This window comes from Channa argus, chromosome 10 (assembly GCF_033026475.1).
Source record: "Channa argus isolate prfri chromosome 10, Channa argus male v1.0, whole genome shotgun sequence".
NCBI classification, from domain to species: domain Eukaryota; kingdom Metazoa; phylum Chordata; class Actinopteri; order Anabantiformes; family Channidae; genus Channa; species Channa argus.
The window spans coordinates 7582122-7601208 of NC_090206.1; the positions used below are offsets into that span (position 1 = coordinate 7582122).

The 19087-nt window shown below is 40.2% G+C and overlaps 3 protein-coding genes across 3 annotated transcripts; 2 read left to right on the top strand and 1 right to left on the bottom strand.

Annotated features, from left to right (window-relative positions):
- Positions 1-234: 234 nt before the first annotated feature.
- On the bottom strand, positions 235-3585 carry LOC137134008 (non-histone chromosomal protein HMG-14A-like). The gene is made up of 6 exons (XM_067518343.1): positions 3428-3585; positions 2438-2470; positions 2221-2250; positions 1453-1500; positions 1219-1338; positions 235-1122 (listed from the first exon to the last, which is right to left on the bottom strand). Exons 1-6 carry the CDS (start codon positions 3440-3442, stop codon positions 1075-1077), a joined length of 294 nt encoding a protein of 97 aa, XP_067374444.1. The 5' UTR covers positions 3443-3585; the 3' UTR covers positions 235-1074.
- A 930-nt stretch (positions 3586-4515) lies between these two features.
- On the top strand, positions 4516-13645 carry sh3bgrl (SH3 domain binding glutamate-rich protein like). The gene is made up of 4 exons (XM_067518341.1): positions 4516-4760; positions 10470-10655; positions 12320-12400; positions 12788-13645. The coding sequence occupies exons 1-4, from the start codon at positions 4716-4718 to the stop codon at positions 12821-12823; spliced, it is 348 nt and encodes a 115-aa protein (XP_067374442.1). The 5' UTR covers positions 4516-4715; the 3' UTR covers positions 12824-13645.
- A 1236-nt stretch (positions 13646-14881) lies between these two features.
- On the top strand, positions 14882-17029 carry si:dkey-237j10.2 (uncharacterized protein LOC568721 homolog). Its single transcript, XM_067518340.1, has 2 exons — positions 14882-15132; positions 15350-17029. Exons 1-2 carry the CDS (start codon positions 14973-14975, stop codon positions 16024-16026), a joined length of 837 nt encoding a protein of 278 aa, XP_067374441.1. The 5' UTR covers positions 14882-14972; the 3' UTR covers positions 16027-17029.
- Positions 17030-19087: the final 2058 nt, after the last annotated feature.

The following is a 19087-nucleotide window of genomic DNA, read 5'->3' on the forward strand; positions in this document are numbered from 1 at the left end:
GCAAATTACACCTGTAGCACTCAAGTGTAATTTCAAGATGATGTATCTTTGCCATTACTACAAAATGTACTGGAATTTAATGCTTGGCCCTGAAAGCCAATAGTAAAGCTGAGACACATACACGCACAAGTACATACTGACTGTTTGGTGTTAATGGAGAAACTTTAACCTGCGTCATGCTGTAAAAAAAAACCCAAAAAACAATCTCTTAAATAAACAAACTCGAGACACAGATTCGAGGAAAATTCCCAGGACTTCTTTTTATTAAGAGAATTTCAGAACATAAGAGAGGGACCAGACACCTGCATTTGTCAGAGAAGGTTTCCAAATTCAATTATTTTAAAAAAACCAGAGTGTTTAGAAAAGCTGACATGACAGCGTGGGTGGAGCAGGAGCTGTTTAACACGCAGGGTCGTCTAAGAGACAGGTCAGAGGCAAACGCTGTTCCCGGAATGTTTCACATGTTCATCTTCCTCTTTCTTATGGACAACACGCTTCAACACGCTTTTTTTAAAAACACGACTTCAATGAAAAAAAAAAAAAAAAAACAAGACCATGAGACAGAAGCAAAGGGGACTCACTGCACATTTAGAGGTCTAAAAGAATCACCCACATTAACATGGCTGCCTGTTAATAAAACATGGATAAAGGCTGAACTGTAGGGGGAGGAAAGTCTAATTCATGAAGGAAGAAGAGGGACTGGAGAGGGGAAGATGTGGGAAGGGAATACACAACTCACAACATAGCCAATCCGGCAGGGACTCACTTTCTACACCAAACAAGCCTTCGACAATCATGAAATGCCATTTAAAAAAGATTTTAGTGTGTTCATCTTGCTTGCAGACACTTGATATGACCACTGCAAATCTGCAAGGCGCTCCATAATCAGCTTTGCTTTTTGTGCTAAAAATCTGTACGGATACTTATAAAATCATTGATAAAAATATTCCTCTGTTAACAATACGCCTTGGAGGGAAACCATGTGAGAGACTTGGGGATGGGGTGGGGGGGCTGGTTGGGGTGTTGAGGGGGGGGAGAGGGATTGTAGAGGAGGAGGAAGTTTGGGCAGTGGTGCTACTCGGACTTGGCCTCCTCCTTGGCCTCCTCAGGGGCTGCCTCCACCTGTGGGGACAAAGGAGAGGTCTAAGGTCAAAACCTTTGATGCTGCACATCTTTAGCCCGTGAAAACCTGCTTCTCCTTTGGCTGTGGACTCTCACCTCGTTGGTCTTGGCCTCTCCGTTCTCAGAGTGGTTTTCCTCGTTCGCCTCTGCCTCGGCGTTCTCCTTCGCCTTCTTGGTCTTCTTGTCCTCCTTCTTATCGTTTACAGCCTTTTCTTTCTGCGGCAGGCAACAGGATTGAGATGTTAGCAAGCTGAACATTCACAAGCTACCCGTGCCTTCTGCTGCTTTCCAGCTCAAGTTCATGCAGAATCAAATGCCAGCATCTCTTACCTTTGCTGCCTTCTTGACCTTTGGCTCCGGCTTGGGTGGGGCCGGTTTCTGCAGAAAAAAAAGGAAGGAAATAAAGAAAACAACCAAACTTCCTCACTAGATCACTGTCTTTGCCTATTTACAACTTTTCTAGAGGACTTTGACTCCTACAAGACACCTTACATACAGATGACATACAACCAAATTCTAAATTGCTCCTTAAAACAAAACCTCTTTAAATGCCCTTTGCCTGGGGCTATACAGCATCAACAGGTCACCGACTGGGCTGATAAACGACTTCAGACAGAATGTAGATATTAAAGGTAAGAAGCCTCTATTATGCCAGCTATTGGTATTTAGTTAGAATTACAAGCAGATGTATGAGCCTCAGTTTTTAAGTACTCAGTCCTGAAGTTTTTACTTGCTATAAGATTTCTAAATTTTAAACGGTTCACTAAGGTGTTTTAGCAACTTTGAGAGATTTCTATCGACTTTACTACAACCTAATACAACCCTAAATGTTCTTTTTTGTAACTTTTTCTTAAGCTCAGTAATGTAAAAATAACAAGTTTTTCACTGTTTGTACTGCAATGAATCTCACTGAAGTATTCAAACAACTACATGCAGGAAAATACTTGTTTTGCTTCTTTAAAAGCAACGTTTTTGTCACAGATATTTAGTTACATGTTTGTAACTCATTTTACGCATTTCACTCTGAGCTTTAATGGTTTATTAAGTGCACCCATTGATCTAAGTGTGTGAAATGGCGCTGTATGTGTGTTTTCTTACCGCTGATAACCGAGCTGATCTCCTCTGGGGCTGAAAAAGAACAAAGATTGGTATTACAGAACTTTAATTTTCACTGGGACAGCAGTCAGGAAACACACATTCCAGTTAGTTATTAAAGCACTTTGTTTTTGTTTATGCTCACACATATGCGATGTAACGATGAACATTTTATCCTAACCACATATACGAGGTGTTACTTAACATGAAACCTGCTTACCTCCTCCTTTTCTCCTCCTTCTGTTCCCTGTGCCTGAAAGACACATATTTAACAAGTTAAAAGAGACAAAAATTGAGATTGACATTATTAAGACTTTAACTAGTGTTTATAATACTAGGAAACAGCTGCTAAAAGCTTCAAGCGCACATTATGATTAATTACAGATGTGCTGAAAAAACTTTTTCGTTTCAGGTGAAAACCAAAATTTATTTCAAATACAGGTATATTTTAATGGATAAGAGCCCCGGGATGCTGAGGTAATGCATGATCTCAGTGATAGGCTATGAGAGCTCAGCCATGTGGGCCTCTGGAGCCATATTTTGAGGGCCCAGGCCCTGCTTTTTCCCTTCACTCCCCCATCTCTTTCTCTCATTCAATGCATGGAGCTCGGATTTGAAAGCTGGCGCGGGAGTCTCTCCGAAGGGGGAGGGACCTGCTGGGGCTCAGGCGCGCCACCCGGCGGCAGAGCCACGCCATCGCAGCCATTTGGGACTATGAACAAAGAGAGAAAATATATAATTTTATCGAAACGCGACGGCGAATGTTTGTTTTTGGGGTCAAAATGCAAAGTAAAGGCACCAGCGCATTTTCTGGTGCCACTTTTGGCCGGTTTGGTGACGAAATGGCGATAAGTGGAGCGTTTGTTCTCGGTAGGTCGGCGACGAAGGTGGACAAGAGCTGCAAAGCATGGCTGCTGCTTGTGCTTTAACTGCATGGAGACCGAAAGAGACTTCTGACTCCCCAAAGGACAGCGGCTCTCACAAGAAAACGCGCTTTTAAGGCCGTGTCCGAGCAGGAAAATATTCATTCAAACACATAAAAAATGTACATTATATCTAGAAAATAGGCAAAAATTTCCAGCGAATAATAGCGCTTATACGTTGCGTTATAATTAAGTAATGTCTCAGAGGGATGTCTTCACAATCGTTTGCATTGCATTAATAGCTGAAATCCCCCTCAAATAATTTTTGCCATTTTGCGAATACGTACCTTTCTCTTGGGCATGTTGAGCTCTTGGAGGTTTTCTTACAAATACAACTATAAAGTGTTTTTCTTAGTGGGTTCAGTGCATGTGAAGACGAGTGTCTCCCTTATGCTCGGCAGTGTAGTAAACACACTGGAACAGAGAGGCGAGTGGTTGAATGGGGGGAGGGGTGCGGCTAAAGCCATGATTGATAGGCTCTCGGCCAATCAGGTGACGCCATTCGGGGCTGCAGAACACTTGGAATTTTGGAGCCGGTGATGGTTTGGGGTCTGTGCGAATGGCTTCTTGCAGGGGGAGATGGGAGGAAGCCTGCAAAAAGGAAAGGATTTGCAATTCGAGGACGTATTTGCCTTCATACAAGTGTATTTAATTACTGTATGGGGGAGAGTCAGAGAGGGTGAGAGAGAGGCCGCACGGCTAACCTGTGTATGCGCCGTTACGCAGGCCCCGGCGGAGGGCAACATGCTCCAGTGTAAAGCCATGCATCCTCGCTGGCTCGTCTAAGAGCCGGCGCTCACATCTGCAGCGGCCAGCAGAGAGAAATACCACCACAAATTCACTTCACGATTGAGTCCAATATGGCGCCCACTCCTCTCCGACACATTTTTTTTTTGTTTGTTTGCCAGTCGGCTTTCCTAAATTCGTTTAAGGAAAACGCTTTGCGCCGTCTGCCCCAGACGCCTGCAGGGGGCCCACAAAGCCCGAGTAATGGATGTGGCTGCTGAAGACGGTGGCTTCCAGAGGCTGTGCTGTTACACAAAAGCACTCTAAAGTATTAAAATAAATAAATAAATCACAACAGATACATTATTTTAATCACCTTAATACAAAAAACTCCTGCTTTGCAACTTTGGTGCGAATTTGCAGCGTTGACAGCACAACAGTCAATACCGGGCCCGCAGACAAAGGGGCCGATGCTGAAATAGTCAGACACAACCTCGCTGAGCTGCCATTACGATAGGCCCATTGCCTCTCTGTACGTGCGTGTACGTGTCTCCGAGTGTGTGTTTTTGCCCTACACACACAACGAGAGAGAGAGAGAGAGAGAGAGAGAGAGAGAGACACTAGAATGGGCGGGGAGGCTGAATAGAGGCGGAGGAGGAATACCAAGCTCCATCCAGTGCTCAGAACTGGAGCATTTGCGCAGATAGTCTGCGCTGCCTACAACTGACACACAGAATTTCAGCCTGCGAAGTTGATTTGTTTTAATCTCACTCTTCCTGCAAAGCGTCTGCAAGAGGCAGGACAACCAAGCGCTGCATACCGGAGCTGTGTGAGCATCAGGGATTTACCATGGTGATCAAAGTGTACATAGCATCGTCCTCTGGATCCACCACGGTAAGTGCTAAACGATTGGCATGGCTGTTACGTACGAGGTTTTAGCTGGATTTATGCTCAGCATTTATGAGCTTGTTAGGCAACAGGAAGGTAGCTGAACTTTTATTGAACTCACTAAATGGTGTCCATCAGGCTGTTTGTCCTCTTAGTCTGGAGTGGTCTGACTCATCAGTAAGAATGCAGCTCTGCCCTCCTCAAGACTCTGGACACAGTAGAAATCTTCTGAGTGTCTTTAACTATCTCCATGCCTCATTTCAAAACTTTGTCACACAGGCAGACACAGAGAGGAAGTTTGAGGTGGGTAACTGAGTGGTGCTTTGTCACAGTGCTTCCTGAAGTGATGAGCCTGGGGACAGGAAAGACTGCAGTAGAAAATCAATAAATTAACTTAAATTCCCTGCTGTGTCACCTGATGCCAAGACAGCCAGCTTGTGTTTGAGGGGCACAGTTGGGATCTAACATAATCTAGAAAGTGGTCTTTACAGTCCTGCAGCCTGGACAAGCCTCAGCTTCATTTTTTGGCAGTTTCTTCCACAGTGGAGAGGAATGATGGTGATGCAATTCTCCAGGGCCCCCTTTTTAAATTTGCAGCTGCAGCCCAGGAACACTTTTGCACTGTTTAGGACTGTTTAGTCCATAAATTTGGACTATTATGTGTTAGTGTTGCAAACACATCTATTTTGCACAATTTGTTAAACAATCTCTTATGTTAATTATTGCCAGACTCCTCTCATTGTTTCTCATAATGTTTTCATAGTTTGTAACTGAATGTTTCATCGCATCATGTGGTTTATAGGTCACCTTAAGGATGAATGACCCTCCTCGAGCAGTTTATTTTAACACAGAGGAAATGATCAACCTCAGAGCCTGCTTTCAGCCGGGCGGTGCCGAGTAGACTTTATTGGCCTTACGGTAAATGACATTTGCAAAGGCCTTGCAGCAGTCTTACAGTACGGGAACTTCATCTAAAGTCAGAGTGATAGGAGCTTAGAGCCATTAATGCCATCACTGTGCTGGAGGCTGTCTGGGAAAATGCATTACCTCTTTTAGTAGAGTCTGCTAGAACAACTGGACAAGCTCCTCTTAAATCCCTCACCAACTCACTTATACTTACTGCTTCCTTATTCTGCATCTTTATTAGAGTTGCCAGACAGCGTAGTCCATTATGTCTGGTTTATCGTGATCATATCATTAGGTTTATAGGATTCTGTCTGAATCTGTTTTATACAGTTGAAGATGTCTTTTCTATGCAACAAGCGTGTGTTTCTAAAATAGTGTGCATTTCCTGCTGAACGACAAACTGTGTTCAAAACCCTCAACCTTCACTAAGCAGAAAGTACAAACAACAATGTGATTCCATTCCACTGTCCAGCAGTGTCGGCTGCTACATTAATCCCTCCGATCTGGTTCAGCGTGTGAAGGAAAAATCGGCACAAACAGGGAGGCAAGTGGGATTGTTTTTTTTTTTCAGATTCAGCATTTTAAAAGTTCAGCATAATTCAGGCAGATCTAATGCATCAAAGACGTGAACAGACATGTTCCATTTAGGCTCTTTGTCTGTGTATATTTAAGAAGACCAGTTCAGTGAAGGCCATGTCGTAGCATCTTTTACTTTATTTTAATCTGAGAATAATGTCCAAAGGGCTGGGCCGAGCATAGAAATGGAGCATTGAGAGGAGGGACTGGGCGGAACGGAGTGGATTAATTTAGGAACAATTATCTTTGTTATGCTTTGAATCTGCAGTCTGAAGAAGAATACTGTATGAGTGCAATATAACATAACAAAATGCTCAATATTATAATGGAACAACTAATCATTATAGTCACAGATAGTGTGGTTTAGCACTCCAGAGCAAAACAAGAGCTCAGTTCCCTCCTGACCCCTGACTTGTGCTAGTCCTGTTTGGAGGCTGACATCCTTAGAAAGTGAATTGAGAGCTGACATCATATTTCCACCCAGTAACGAGAAGCAGAGTGTTTGAGTCACCTGAAGAGTTGGTGTTGTGACCTACTGTTAATTGTCTAGACATATTTAGCGTTACTCCCATTGACTTTCAAGATTAGGCGATATTATGGATCCATACCCCAACCTTAGCTCTGACAAAACACTAATATTCTTAAACAATTACACTATAGGGAGGGTTTTATACAGTATGTTTAAGAAAATGTACCACATTTCCATGTTTCGCCTGGTTGAGAGGTACATTGTGGCCAAATTTGACTCTCAAATTTGGAATTTCTTTCACATCTACACATGTAAATGTGCACACACATACACACACACACACACACACACACCTGCAACTGTGTATCCAGACTGTAGCACACTAAGCCAACCTTAAGTGAAAGGAAATCTGTGTAAAGAGTACTGTACATTTCAGTCACAGGGAAACTATGCACATGTGGAGGTTTTAGGTATGTCTTGCCTTGACCTTTCTAACTCAGAACCTCAGATTTACTATAAATTTCCACTTTGGGATTGACATATGTCTATAGCTTGAGGCTTAAGAGCAACTTCACCCCTTTTCAACTTGCTCCCCATGGCTTTAGTTTAGGGTGTAAATATACAACAATGCTTTTGAACTTTTCTCTGACTTCACTATTTTAAAATGTTTCTCTGCTTTACCAGAGTTTTACATTATTAGGAGTTCAGATAATATTATCTGTGGGAGCTCTGAAAAACAAGGTTGACCACCATCACAACCTCCATAGTGTCAGCAACAAGATGACATAATCTGAACTGAAGGTTCCTCCAAGTGATGTCATCTGGAGGCATTCTTTTCAGTCAGAAGAAGAGAGATATTTTAAATAGGGAAGTCAGAGAGAAGTTAAAAAACATTATTGTAAATGTACACCCTGAACTAAAGCCATGGGGAGCAAGTGGAAAATTGGTGGAGTTTCCTTTAAGTTTGGCATTTTGTTGTTTCACATTTGGGCAGTACTGAGGGAACCTATCCAGGCCAGCAGTGTAAGGCTCTTTTGTAGCAGTGTTGTAATGCTGAGCTCAAGACTGGGTGGAGGCTACTGTGTCTGCTACAAGTCCAGTAAGAAACAGTTTTTTTTTAGCAGAAATCTAGATCTATATCTAATCAAAACAAACCTTTACCTCTTAATAACATACAGGGCCTTGGGGAGATTGATGTTTTCCCCTAGTCCAGAGAGTGGATTTCCTGCATTTAAATGCTGGCAAAAATTAGAGTGTTTACTTAATACAAAACATCTATGAGGAATCTTTGAAGTAATTTCAAATGTGTGCATTTACCATGATTGGACACCAAATATTCATCGACATAAATGAGTCAGGGATTCAGCCCAGATCAACGCCTGCTGTGGTCTGGCAGCTGTTAATGACTGAGTTCTGACCTTTCTCTGGGATTGATCAGGTATGGATCTGGTCTCACTGGCCCACAGCAACTCTCACATGATGATGTTGGTGTGAAATGTAAACCAGAAATCATATAGTGCAGAGTCCTTTACCACAGTTGTGGTTTACTCAGGTTTATAGTTAGTCGCAAATAATGATCAGTGTAACAACAGATATGTTGAACTATATGTGAACTTTGCATAGAGAATAAGTTAATATAATAATCTGTGCTTTTTTAGATGATCATATTTGCTGGTATATTCAAATGCAGTTGTGATCATTTTGGAGTTAGACTACTTACGTTTGTGCAAACACTGATCATGTAATTCTTGATGTAGTTATTCTATGAGTGGACACATGGACTGTGTTGGGAATGTGATAAGACCTGAGTAGAGTACTCAGACTCTAAAAAAATAAAATAAATCAATGCATCGTCAAGCAAAAAGTGCCAGCAAAAGGTTTGCAAGTAATTCTCAGGGCCTGTTTAAGCTTCTGTATTGGCTTGAGAATGAAACATTTGAAATCAGTTTCGTAACATTTCTATAATACTAAGTCATCACTTAAGACCAAAAAAGCCCTTAAGATCTATGGGCTGATCCATGTCAAGGCAAGTAGACAAAACCAAGAACACAAAATAAATGTCTTTGCTCTTTTTGCATTAAGTTAAACCCAATGTCTGTATTTGCATACTGGAGCAAGCCACTGAATATTGTAAAAGAAAACATGCATTATGGAAATCAGGCTTCTGTCGTTGAGTGTCTGCTGTCTAATGCCCGGTCTGTCTTTTTAGTTAGAACGCAGGAGTCATTTTCAGGTATTCTAGGTATATACTATAAGAAGGAGTGAATAATACAACAGGAGAGTACTTGTTTATTACCACACCCAACCCTGGGGGGGATTGTGGTTTTTTCTATAATATCAAATTAAGAGGACACTTAGGGCAAAAAGGGTCAATCCTGGTAATTGTTACTGTGCAATGAGAGCTAAGGGCAGATGGCATGTTGCCAATTTGCCCTACAAATTTTGCTTGCCCACAGGCTTGTGAGAGGGGGATGGCCATAGTGCATCAAAAGGAAGGAGACAAGAGGAGAAAGTGTAAGAATACTACAGTTTACCATTTCATTATAACAATTTTACCTCAAATTGGTCTGTTGATCTGTATGATCTGCTGTAAATTTACGTCAAGAAGATACTGTGCACATTTTTCCATCTGAAAGAGGATTGCCTGTGTGTGTGTTTGTAGAGAGTGAGCTGAAGTGAGTTTGAGCTCATGGCTTTCCACTTGGTTGGCTTATGCTACTTTCCAGAGCAGGTGGGAAAAGAGCTGGCTTTTAGGACTTTGGCCTCGGGAGTGCAACTGCCATGAAATGATTAAAACTGTACAGTGGATAGACTGTGGTAGCGTTGTCAGCTTCCTTATTGCCATGCCTCAGTGTTGTTTTTGGAGATTACTGTTAAATAATCGGCCTGTCTCGTCTGCACACAACAAAGCTGTGAGGAGGAACGACACATTAATTATTACATATGTAACCTTATCATGTTTCTGATATGAAAATGGTTTGGTTTTAGGTGTATTAATGTGTCTGTGTGTGTACAACTGTGACTAGATGTGTGTGTCTCCTTGTAACAGGCCTTATTTGGCTTGTGTCTGACCAGTTACCTCCTCCCAAGTCCCAGAGGAGCTCTTGTTTCCGTTGGCCTTGTAGGGCCATTCTCTCTCTTACACATGCCCACTGAGAGCTCATTGGAGCACAATTTTGCACTAAATCCCACACGTACATCTATATAGAGTCAGAAACAGAAATGATACATACAGTAAAATGGACAGTTTATCCATCCTTTATCATCTTTCTGCAGGTGACTAAATTTGGCATATTTGTGATATAAAATCGTACTTTAAAAGAGGTGAGATCACATAGGACGTCACTGTGTTATTATTGATAGCTTAATTTCCTGTTGGTTGTAGAGTTGGTTATTTGCTCATTTTATTGTTTAAAAAAAGACATGTTTTGACATTTTGTCAAAATAACACAATGCAAAGTGTTACAAATGTTTTTTATATGGTTCCATTTTAAACAATGAAGTTAAGTGATTATCTGAGTTCATCCTTTTCAATGTTCTTGTATCGCTTGATTCACATGTCTGTTAATGAGTGGTAACTTAGTAACAGAGCAGCTAGTGATCTCTGTGGTGTAATTTCTCACAGCACAGGAGAGAAGTGTCCTTATTTTAGAGGCAGACTGAAGACAGTATGGTGAATTGATGCCCTTCTGTTTCTTCATACGGTTGAAGTTAACACATGTCTAACAGACAACTTCCCCTGTCTCATCTTCCCTTGCGCACAGATTAAGAAGCAGCAGCAGGATGTGCTAGGTTTCCTGGCGGTCAACAAGATTGAATTCGAGGAGTGTGACATTGCGGCTAATGAGGACAACAGGAAGTGGATGAGAGAAAATATTCCCGAGGAGTCCAGGCCGGCAACTGGCAACCCTCTTCCTCCACAGATATTTAATGAAAGCAAATATTGTGGGGTGAGACACACACGCACACACACAGAGATGTTGTGAACTTTTGGGGTGTGATTGTCTATGCAAATATGGTATAGTAAATACAGCTTAACTAAATACGTCACACAGTGGGTATTGAAACAAATCACCCCCGTGGAAGTTTTCACCTGTTATTTATTACAACATTGAATCCAGGTCATTTTAATTTAATTTAATTACATTTTGTTTTACTAAAAGTAAAAAGAGATCTCTACAACATAATCTAATTAATTCAAAAATTTTAAATTGAAAATAGGTGATTGCATAAATATTCCCCCCATTAAAGTCCCTATCACAGGTGAAGCCAATTACTTTCAAAGTCACACAGTTAAATGGAGATCACCTGAGTGATTGTAGGATATACATTTTACACCACTTAGTAGTACTTTGTATTTCAACACGAGCAGATAATTCGAAGCAGTTTTGAAGCTGAATTTGAAGCTTCTACTTGTAGTATTTTTTCAGGAATTACTTGCACTTTTACTTGTATAACTTAGTGTTATTAGTAATAATTTGCCAGTTAGTGTTATTAGATTAGAGATCCTGTGCTCTATGGGCCCATTTACCGTATTTTATAGGTACCATATGTCAGCATCAATTTGTATGTGACAAACCTACAGAAGCCCAGAATCAAGACCCATGTACCATTAGCAGCAAGCCGCTAAACCAAAGCAGTAAACACTGAGTATTTAGTATCCAGAGAGCCAGGTATTTCCTTCAAATAATAAATGGAATAAAGCAAAAGTTGCGTAAATATGGATGACATTTATCATATGGTTATAAAAACATTCCAAATGAATTGTAATGTTTGCCAACACAAACTTTAAAATTTGTCACTTGTTAGCTTGTTCATCCGCTTTAGTTAATGTTAGCTTAGCTTAGCACAGAGAAATGCCTGCTTGGTTCCCTCCAGTAGCTGTTAGCACCTGTAACTGTGAGCTATGCTAACTATCCAGTTGCTGTAGCTTGTAATGCGCGTATGAGATTTTGGTATCCTCATGTGTGGCGATAGAGTCACAGAACTGTACAGTTTTAAAGAATCACTAAAATTCGACCCAATAAATAATCCCTCTTTTTGGTTGGTACTCAAGAATGGGGTTGTTGGAATTTGAATGCACGATCTCTGTCATCCACATCCTGACTACAGCCCATCTCAGATTCTAATTAACAAAATGTTCTGTCCTGTATTAACAGATGATAACCTGCAGCCTTGATAAAAAACACATGCCTTTAGCCCGATCGCACTGAGGTGTCATGCTGTGCTGCTAATGGATGTGTAGGTGAGGGTGCACATGTACGATGAGCTACAGTGAATGTCACAGACAAAGAAAACAGCATTTCCCAGGATGTGTGTGTGTGTGTTTGTGTGTGTGTGGGAGACGACAGAGAGAACCAAAGAAAGACAAGGAGTGAGGGAACAAGAATGACAGACAACTCAGCAGTCAGCTTGTTTACTCTGGGTTGTTTTGTCAAACACAGTGTCGTCCGATCCAACTGACTACTGAGGCTTGTCCTTGTTCTAACAATACAACCTTCTTGCACGGATTCAGAGTTTCTTTGATATTATCATTTCTCAGCTTTTAGTTCAGATTCCTGTGATCAATCCGCGTCTAACCTTCCCCCATCTGTGTTTTCTTCCCCTTTCTCAGGACTATGAGGGCTTCTTCTATGCCAGAGAGGACAGCGCTGTGTATGCATTTTTGGGGCTGACTGCTCCGCCAGGCTCTAAGGTTAAGCCAAGAATCACAACCACACACTGATAGCTGTCAATTCTTTGAACTGCGTTCTAACATCCTAACCATATTTCCTGTAAAATCAGCTTTTGTGCCTAAATCCATATTTATCCTCACGGTGTGATTTCCCTACAGAAAACACACATATTGCATAATACATCTGTTCATGATATCCTAACACCCGAGCTGGCCTCTTCTCCATATCCCCTCCTGCACACTGGTGCCTCCTCTCTGCCACAACAGGAAGTGTGGGGAGGTGTGCCAGTTTGCCAGTTACCATAGAAACAGAGGGGTTTTCCTCTGAGCTCTGGCAAGAGAAATAAAAACAAATATACACCATTTTAAAATAACACTCTCACCCTCTTCCTCTGTGTTTCTCTCCAGGAGGCCGAGGCTCTAGCGAAGAAAGCACAGCAGTAGCAGATTTGCATGATTTTTATCTGAGAACTCAGGCTTTGACCTGGACCCAGACTTGGACCCGGAGTGACTGGGAATGGATCCAGGAAAAAAAGAAGCATCATGTCACTCAGCTTACAAATATGTGGATGGTTTTGATTTTTTTTTTTATTATTAGTAACTGTTTTGCTGTGCCTTGTCAGCTGTGGTAAAAAGAGGTACTAAGGCAGTGCATTATGGGTAATAAAACACAGCTCTGCTTCCTCCTATCAACCTCAGCCTGTTAAAACCGTTGGCCTAATGACATGTCAATCACCTATTAGCAAGAATGTGTAGCTTTCCATTTGAGAACACATGGTCCGACACAAAAAACTTCCCAAGATCTCGTAATCCATGTTAACATGAGATCATAAAACATTTGTGTAACTCCACAGGTTTAATCAGTACAGCTCTTGTTAGTTAGTCCCTGGTAACATTAGCACATTTGATGAAAACATCAAATGTGCTCCTGCCAGTTATGTCATCACCAAAAGTGCAGCACCGTCTGGAGTTATCTATTACATTCTCTTTGTTTTTATTTACTCTATATGGTCTCAATGCAATTTAAATAGCAAACATTTTTCTACGAGATGATTCGTGTTTTGAAAACGACAAAGCCAAGTGTACCAGTCTGCAAACAGTTGTTTTTTTTTATTTTTTTATTTTTTTGCCTTTTTTTTTGTTTGTTTGTTTCTAAAAGAGTAAAATCGCTGTTTCATTTTTCTGTAGGCATCCTGTTACACGTTGTTTTGGTAAACCCCGTCTTGCATAATTTTCCCTGAAATAAAATTTTAAAACGCCTCCAAATATGACTGTCCTTCCTCATCCTTTCATCATCTTTTTGCTAATAGTGATGAAGTTACACTTAGTAATGATGCTGTCACTTAAATTTCAAATCAATGCTGTCACCTTGTAACAAACGGTTTATTTCCATTGATTTTAAGTTTACAGAATGTGAAACTCCTGTTTATCTGATCAAGGCTTGTATATTTACTGAACCTGCTGCAGTAAGTCAGTATCATGATAAGTGAATTTATTATCACTAAATTGTCAATGCTGAGAGAGACACTCCTATTTTCTGATTTGTATCAATTAGCCAAAATTCTGGGGAAAATCTGTAGAATGATTTAAATATTACATTATATAGTATATTAAAGGAGACTTGACAGTGGTAGAAAAAATATAAACAATTCTTACGTATCTGTGTTTCACTTTACTGTTTCTTCAATGTGCTATTTTAAATTGAGTAGTTTATTACATTAAGGGAAATATTTTCCCTTTTTTGGGGAAGCTGGACTTCTCAGAAATGTTTTTTCACATATGTGAAAACAATAACATACATAGGATTGCAACACAAGAAAGACATGAACATAGAAACAACAGTTTTAGTTTATTAAAAATGGTTTCGGTAAGAGTCCACCCATGCAAATGTGCTTTTTTTTTTTGTTTTGTGGATTTGTACATTACTACATTGTTCGTAATGCAGTGGTATTCAGTGTTTTTGTCTCATAATGTTCTAAGGTAATCATTATCTTTCTTGGTGCCCTTAGCACCCTGCGTGTGTCTATGAGTTATCATCAATTCCACTTAAGTAAAGTGGTTACACAATCATTTTCATATGGATTTTACACTACTTTTTAAATGATTAAAGTTCAGATGCATTAAACTTTCCAATATTTTACAATCTCAAACAACATAAAAGAACTTTTCCGGGGGTTATCACGAACATACAGTATCTACTGCACTAAGTGAAACTAGTTCTATTTTAAATAGCTTACAACAGTAAAATCCTACGTGACCATCAATGCGTCATTAAAAACAATCTAACAATACAGAATATTGCAATATGTATACTGAATTGGAACATTTCTGCCACTAAGCTTATTATATTAACATTTTACAGTTTATTCCTTAAAGCGCTGTTCTCTCTCTTTTTCAAATTTGATTTTCAGTTGCAGACTAATGAAGGAAGTATGTAGTGGAGGGTGGAGGGGCCACTTCTCAATTGCAGAAGTGAAACAGACCAGACTGTATGCAATTGCGAGCATAGTCACATTCTGGCATTAGTGCTTAGGACCGAGAACCAGAAGCAGCAAAAGAGAGGCATCAAAAAAGGGGACAGAGAGCCTGTGCAATGCTCGGTGAGGGTTTCCTTAGATTGCTCCGTTACAGGGAGGAGAAAAAATTTGCCTCTAGACAGAACAAAACACAGACGCACAGCCACCGTACAGATTCATACGACTCTACAGACTCTACAGAATCTACAGACCTACAGGCAGATCCAGCTAAAGCAGGTAAGCAGCCTTAAAATATCATAACATGCAACATAAAACACACATGTGAGTCTATTTATTTGTCATGGTATTGTGTACTATATATCATCTAGTCCAATTTTTTTTATCTTTTACTTAAATTATCTTACTTTGTTAGATATGATGTTACTAAGAACTGTTATGTCACAAAACATGTGACATAACACAACCGCTAAATAATCAATATTTTCCATATCAGGTCCAAACCAGAAAGACTCCACCCCAGCCAAAGGACTGGAAGTGGTGTCTCAGGGCCCTGTAGGCCTTTCAATTCCTGGGAGTTCACCTGACTTTAGAGTTTGTGTAGACGACTGTAGCCTCCTGGATCAATACCCGGACCTGCAGGTGGCTGACTCTGGCCGAATCTCAAACAACCCACTGAGAGCCACCCTCACCCAGCACGATTTATACTCTCCTGTTTCTGCAGATAAACAGCCAGAATGGGCAGTCAAACAGGATCCCCAAGACGACCCAGTTTCACCCATGCCAGACCAGGGATATCTGGTTATGGGGGCCAGTGTGAATATCAGCCTAGATCTACCTGATACGTTGGAGCCTATGTCTAACTCAGCATTGAATGGGTTGCTGGACAAACAGCTGGAGGAAGTGTACATGCAGCACCTGACTGACAACTTGGCTCGATGCAACTCGCACCTGGGGAACAGCCTCTTGCATGGCCTGGTGCCTCCACCACAGCCCTGCAACCAGCCGCACGGGTCTCTAGTCTCACTAGAGGATAGTGTGGAGGAAGGATCAGAAGAGGACGGTAACAAGAAGATTAGTTATCTGAGCACCCAGAACTTTGTTCCCTTCTCATCCAACTTCAGTTCCCCTGTCCTGAGGATTTCCGAGGCTGACAACCCTCATCTGCAGTGAGATGAACGTATACATCTTGCAGCTATGTTTTATGGCTTCACTCCCAAATTTATATGTACACACATGCAGACACAGCTGTGAAATAGAAAAAAGTCCAATTTAGTATATATGCATTTATTTTTGTTTGTTTGTATCTACAAAATTTCTTTGTTTCCTCGCCTGATTAATGTTTCTTCATATTGACCTGCCCTCATGTGCCATCTGCTGTTCGACTTTTGTACTACAACAAACTGAGTTTACCTGTTAGAATTGAATTAACTGACATTGGAGGTGTGTGTGTATGTGTGTGTTAAGTATTAATAAATAAAAACCAGTTTAAGCTTATGCTGCACACCAACTTGCAAAGATTCACGAATCCTTGGTATCTTCTATGTACTTGGTATGAAGTAGAAGAAATAGTGAAGTGGTCAAGCAAAGGATTAATTAAATAACCATTGTGCTCATTTTAAATTTAAAATTTTAAAAGTGCATTTGGATTTGATTCTGCTTTTATTTTGCAACTTATGTTGCATTTGGTCATGTATTATAAATGCTTTTTTTTTGTCCTTTCGGCTGATCCTGTGAGTTCACGGTCACCACAGCAGAACACTCTCCGCATGTTGATTTTTTTCAACAGTTTTTACACCGGATGCCCTTCCTGACGCAACCCTCCCCAATTTCTGCTTATTTGGATATAAAAGCAAATACAGAATTAAGCATGCAGTAAAATGAACCACAAATGTGATGTCTTTCCACAGCATTAAAGTATGTAACTGTGAGACTGAGACCAGTACTTACTATTAAAGGTCTCTTTAATAACATAAATTCTATCAATACAATCTTGATTTCATTTCTGAAGGACCATCTCCAACCAACTTGAAGATATACTTGATGATGTGATATATACATTGTTGATTAAACCTCACATCCCTTGGATTGACTATGTGATACTGGTAAAATTTTCTGTAAGTAATACAAGTAGTATATATAACATGAATAAAAAAATATATATTCTTACACCAAACATTTTTCTAAAACACCCTATGATGCCTGATGATAAGGTACTTTGATGAGGAGCTGTGTATCACAACCTGGCAGGCTCCAGTTGAGCTGTTCACACTCTGACTGTTTGTTCTGTATGGAGTCAGCAGTTCTTTTAAAGGCACCTGCAGATCACAGTGAGGTCCACCGTAAACTGACAGAGCAATAACCTAAAGATTTATGATGCATTTTCCTGCTTGGGTTGATTTGTAGCCCGTGAGGTTCAACAGAGCAGGTACATGTAATGGTGATCTATTAACATGCACAAACACAACTGGCTGTTTGGAAACCTACAGTAAGCTGATTAATTAACCTGTCTGACTTGATAATAATCACTTAGCAGCAGTTTGAGTCAACAATGTTGAGTTAGGCTTTGTCACACACAGCCTTTATCTTTAGATTATTATTTATATAAGAGGTTTAATCAATAAACAATGATAGCTGAGGTCCATTTTGTGACTGCAGGCTCATTATCAGTCCCTCATAACCTAATAGGACACTAAACACTTAAAAAAACTACAAAAACACTTAAAGTTAAAAATTTAAAAAAGTCATTGGCAACACCAGTACTGTTCCTACCATGACAAGCTGAAAAATCTGCTCCTGCCCAAAAAATGCCAGTACATTTATATCGTGTGTTGAAGGTCACAAAAACAACAACAACGACAGCAAAAACAACAACAACAAAGATCCTAAGCACACTAAATATTACGATTAAAGTCAACTTAATGTTTAATGAGTTGTCCTGCTATTTCAGAAAATGCAAAAGGTGAACTAAACAAAGAAGAACCCCTCCACTGTTTACACTGCAGCAATGTCATTGCTTAAAGTAATTAATATCATTAATAACAACCACACTTAGTTTTTTGTTGAGCTGAATCCAGGATGTGAGTATTGACTTACGACAGCTTCCTGCAGTTGTTCTTCATGTTATTAATTACACCTCTGATTTCCGTGCTTTGTCCAAATGACTGCAAAAAAGGTGATAATGGTGTATAAAGAGATATTTATTATTCTGTGTTCTGTGGCTTATTATTGTGTCTTTTTTCCTTCATTGAAACATCTTTCATGAGGTTGTTTGAGACGACTTTATACTTCAGTTAATTATTTTCAGTATTTCTGTTTTTTGTTTAATTAACAATTTATCACTACTCAGATTTTGAAAAAAGAGACTCTAAGCCTCAATCTGTTCTCTAGGTCCTGGGAGGAATTTGTAACTTTACAAAAAGTGGCAAAAAAAAAAACAACCCAAAAAAACCTTTCCACTTTTTTCCACATGCCATCTGTATTTAAGTGCTTCCATGGGGTTTTTTGCTGAGTACATTACCCACAAACCTAAACGAACTGAACCTGTTGCTTTGCTGTAATTCCACACTGGAACTGGAACAACTTTATTCTGACTGGGCTGCAAACTGATTTGAATCAAATGAGGACTAAGATGAAAAACCCTGGATTTCATAATAGGCTGTTGAAAAAGGAAGATGTTGTCACAAGTTTGTCACAAATTACAAATCTTTAGTCATCACATGAGAAGATGGTCACGAGAAGTTGGTAATTTAGGATTACACCTATCCTAGGCATTTTTATAGTGTGCCACATTTCACAATCTCTTGGCTAAAATAAATGGGATATTTGTTAGTGCTGAACTTATTATTCTTTTTTTACTTGCACATATTGCCGGATATTAAAAATCAAATAAGCCACAACACCAAGCAGTTTTTCATAATGTCTATTGTATTGTAAGTCTATTTTAAGAGGGTAAGTACTAAAAATGTAGCATTGAGCATCTCAGGAGCCTTTACCTGTCTCACAGCACCAACCATTGGGCCAAAAGCCTGATTCCATTGTTATTCTGCGTGTGTGTGTAGCTCTGGACTGTGGGTTGGATATCACTGCTAGCTCAGGGATTCCTGTGCACATTAGTGGCGGCATGCGTTGTGATCAGGTTGTTTTGTGTGTGTCTTTGTGGGGCCCCCCCTCCCCCTGTCTCCATGACCCCATGTCCTGTCTCCCTCTCCTGTTTTTCCAGCATGGCTGCAGG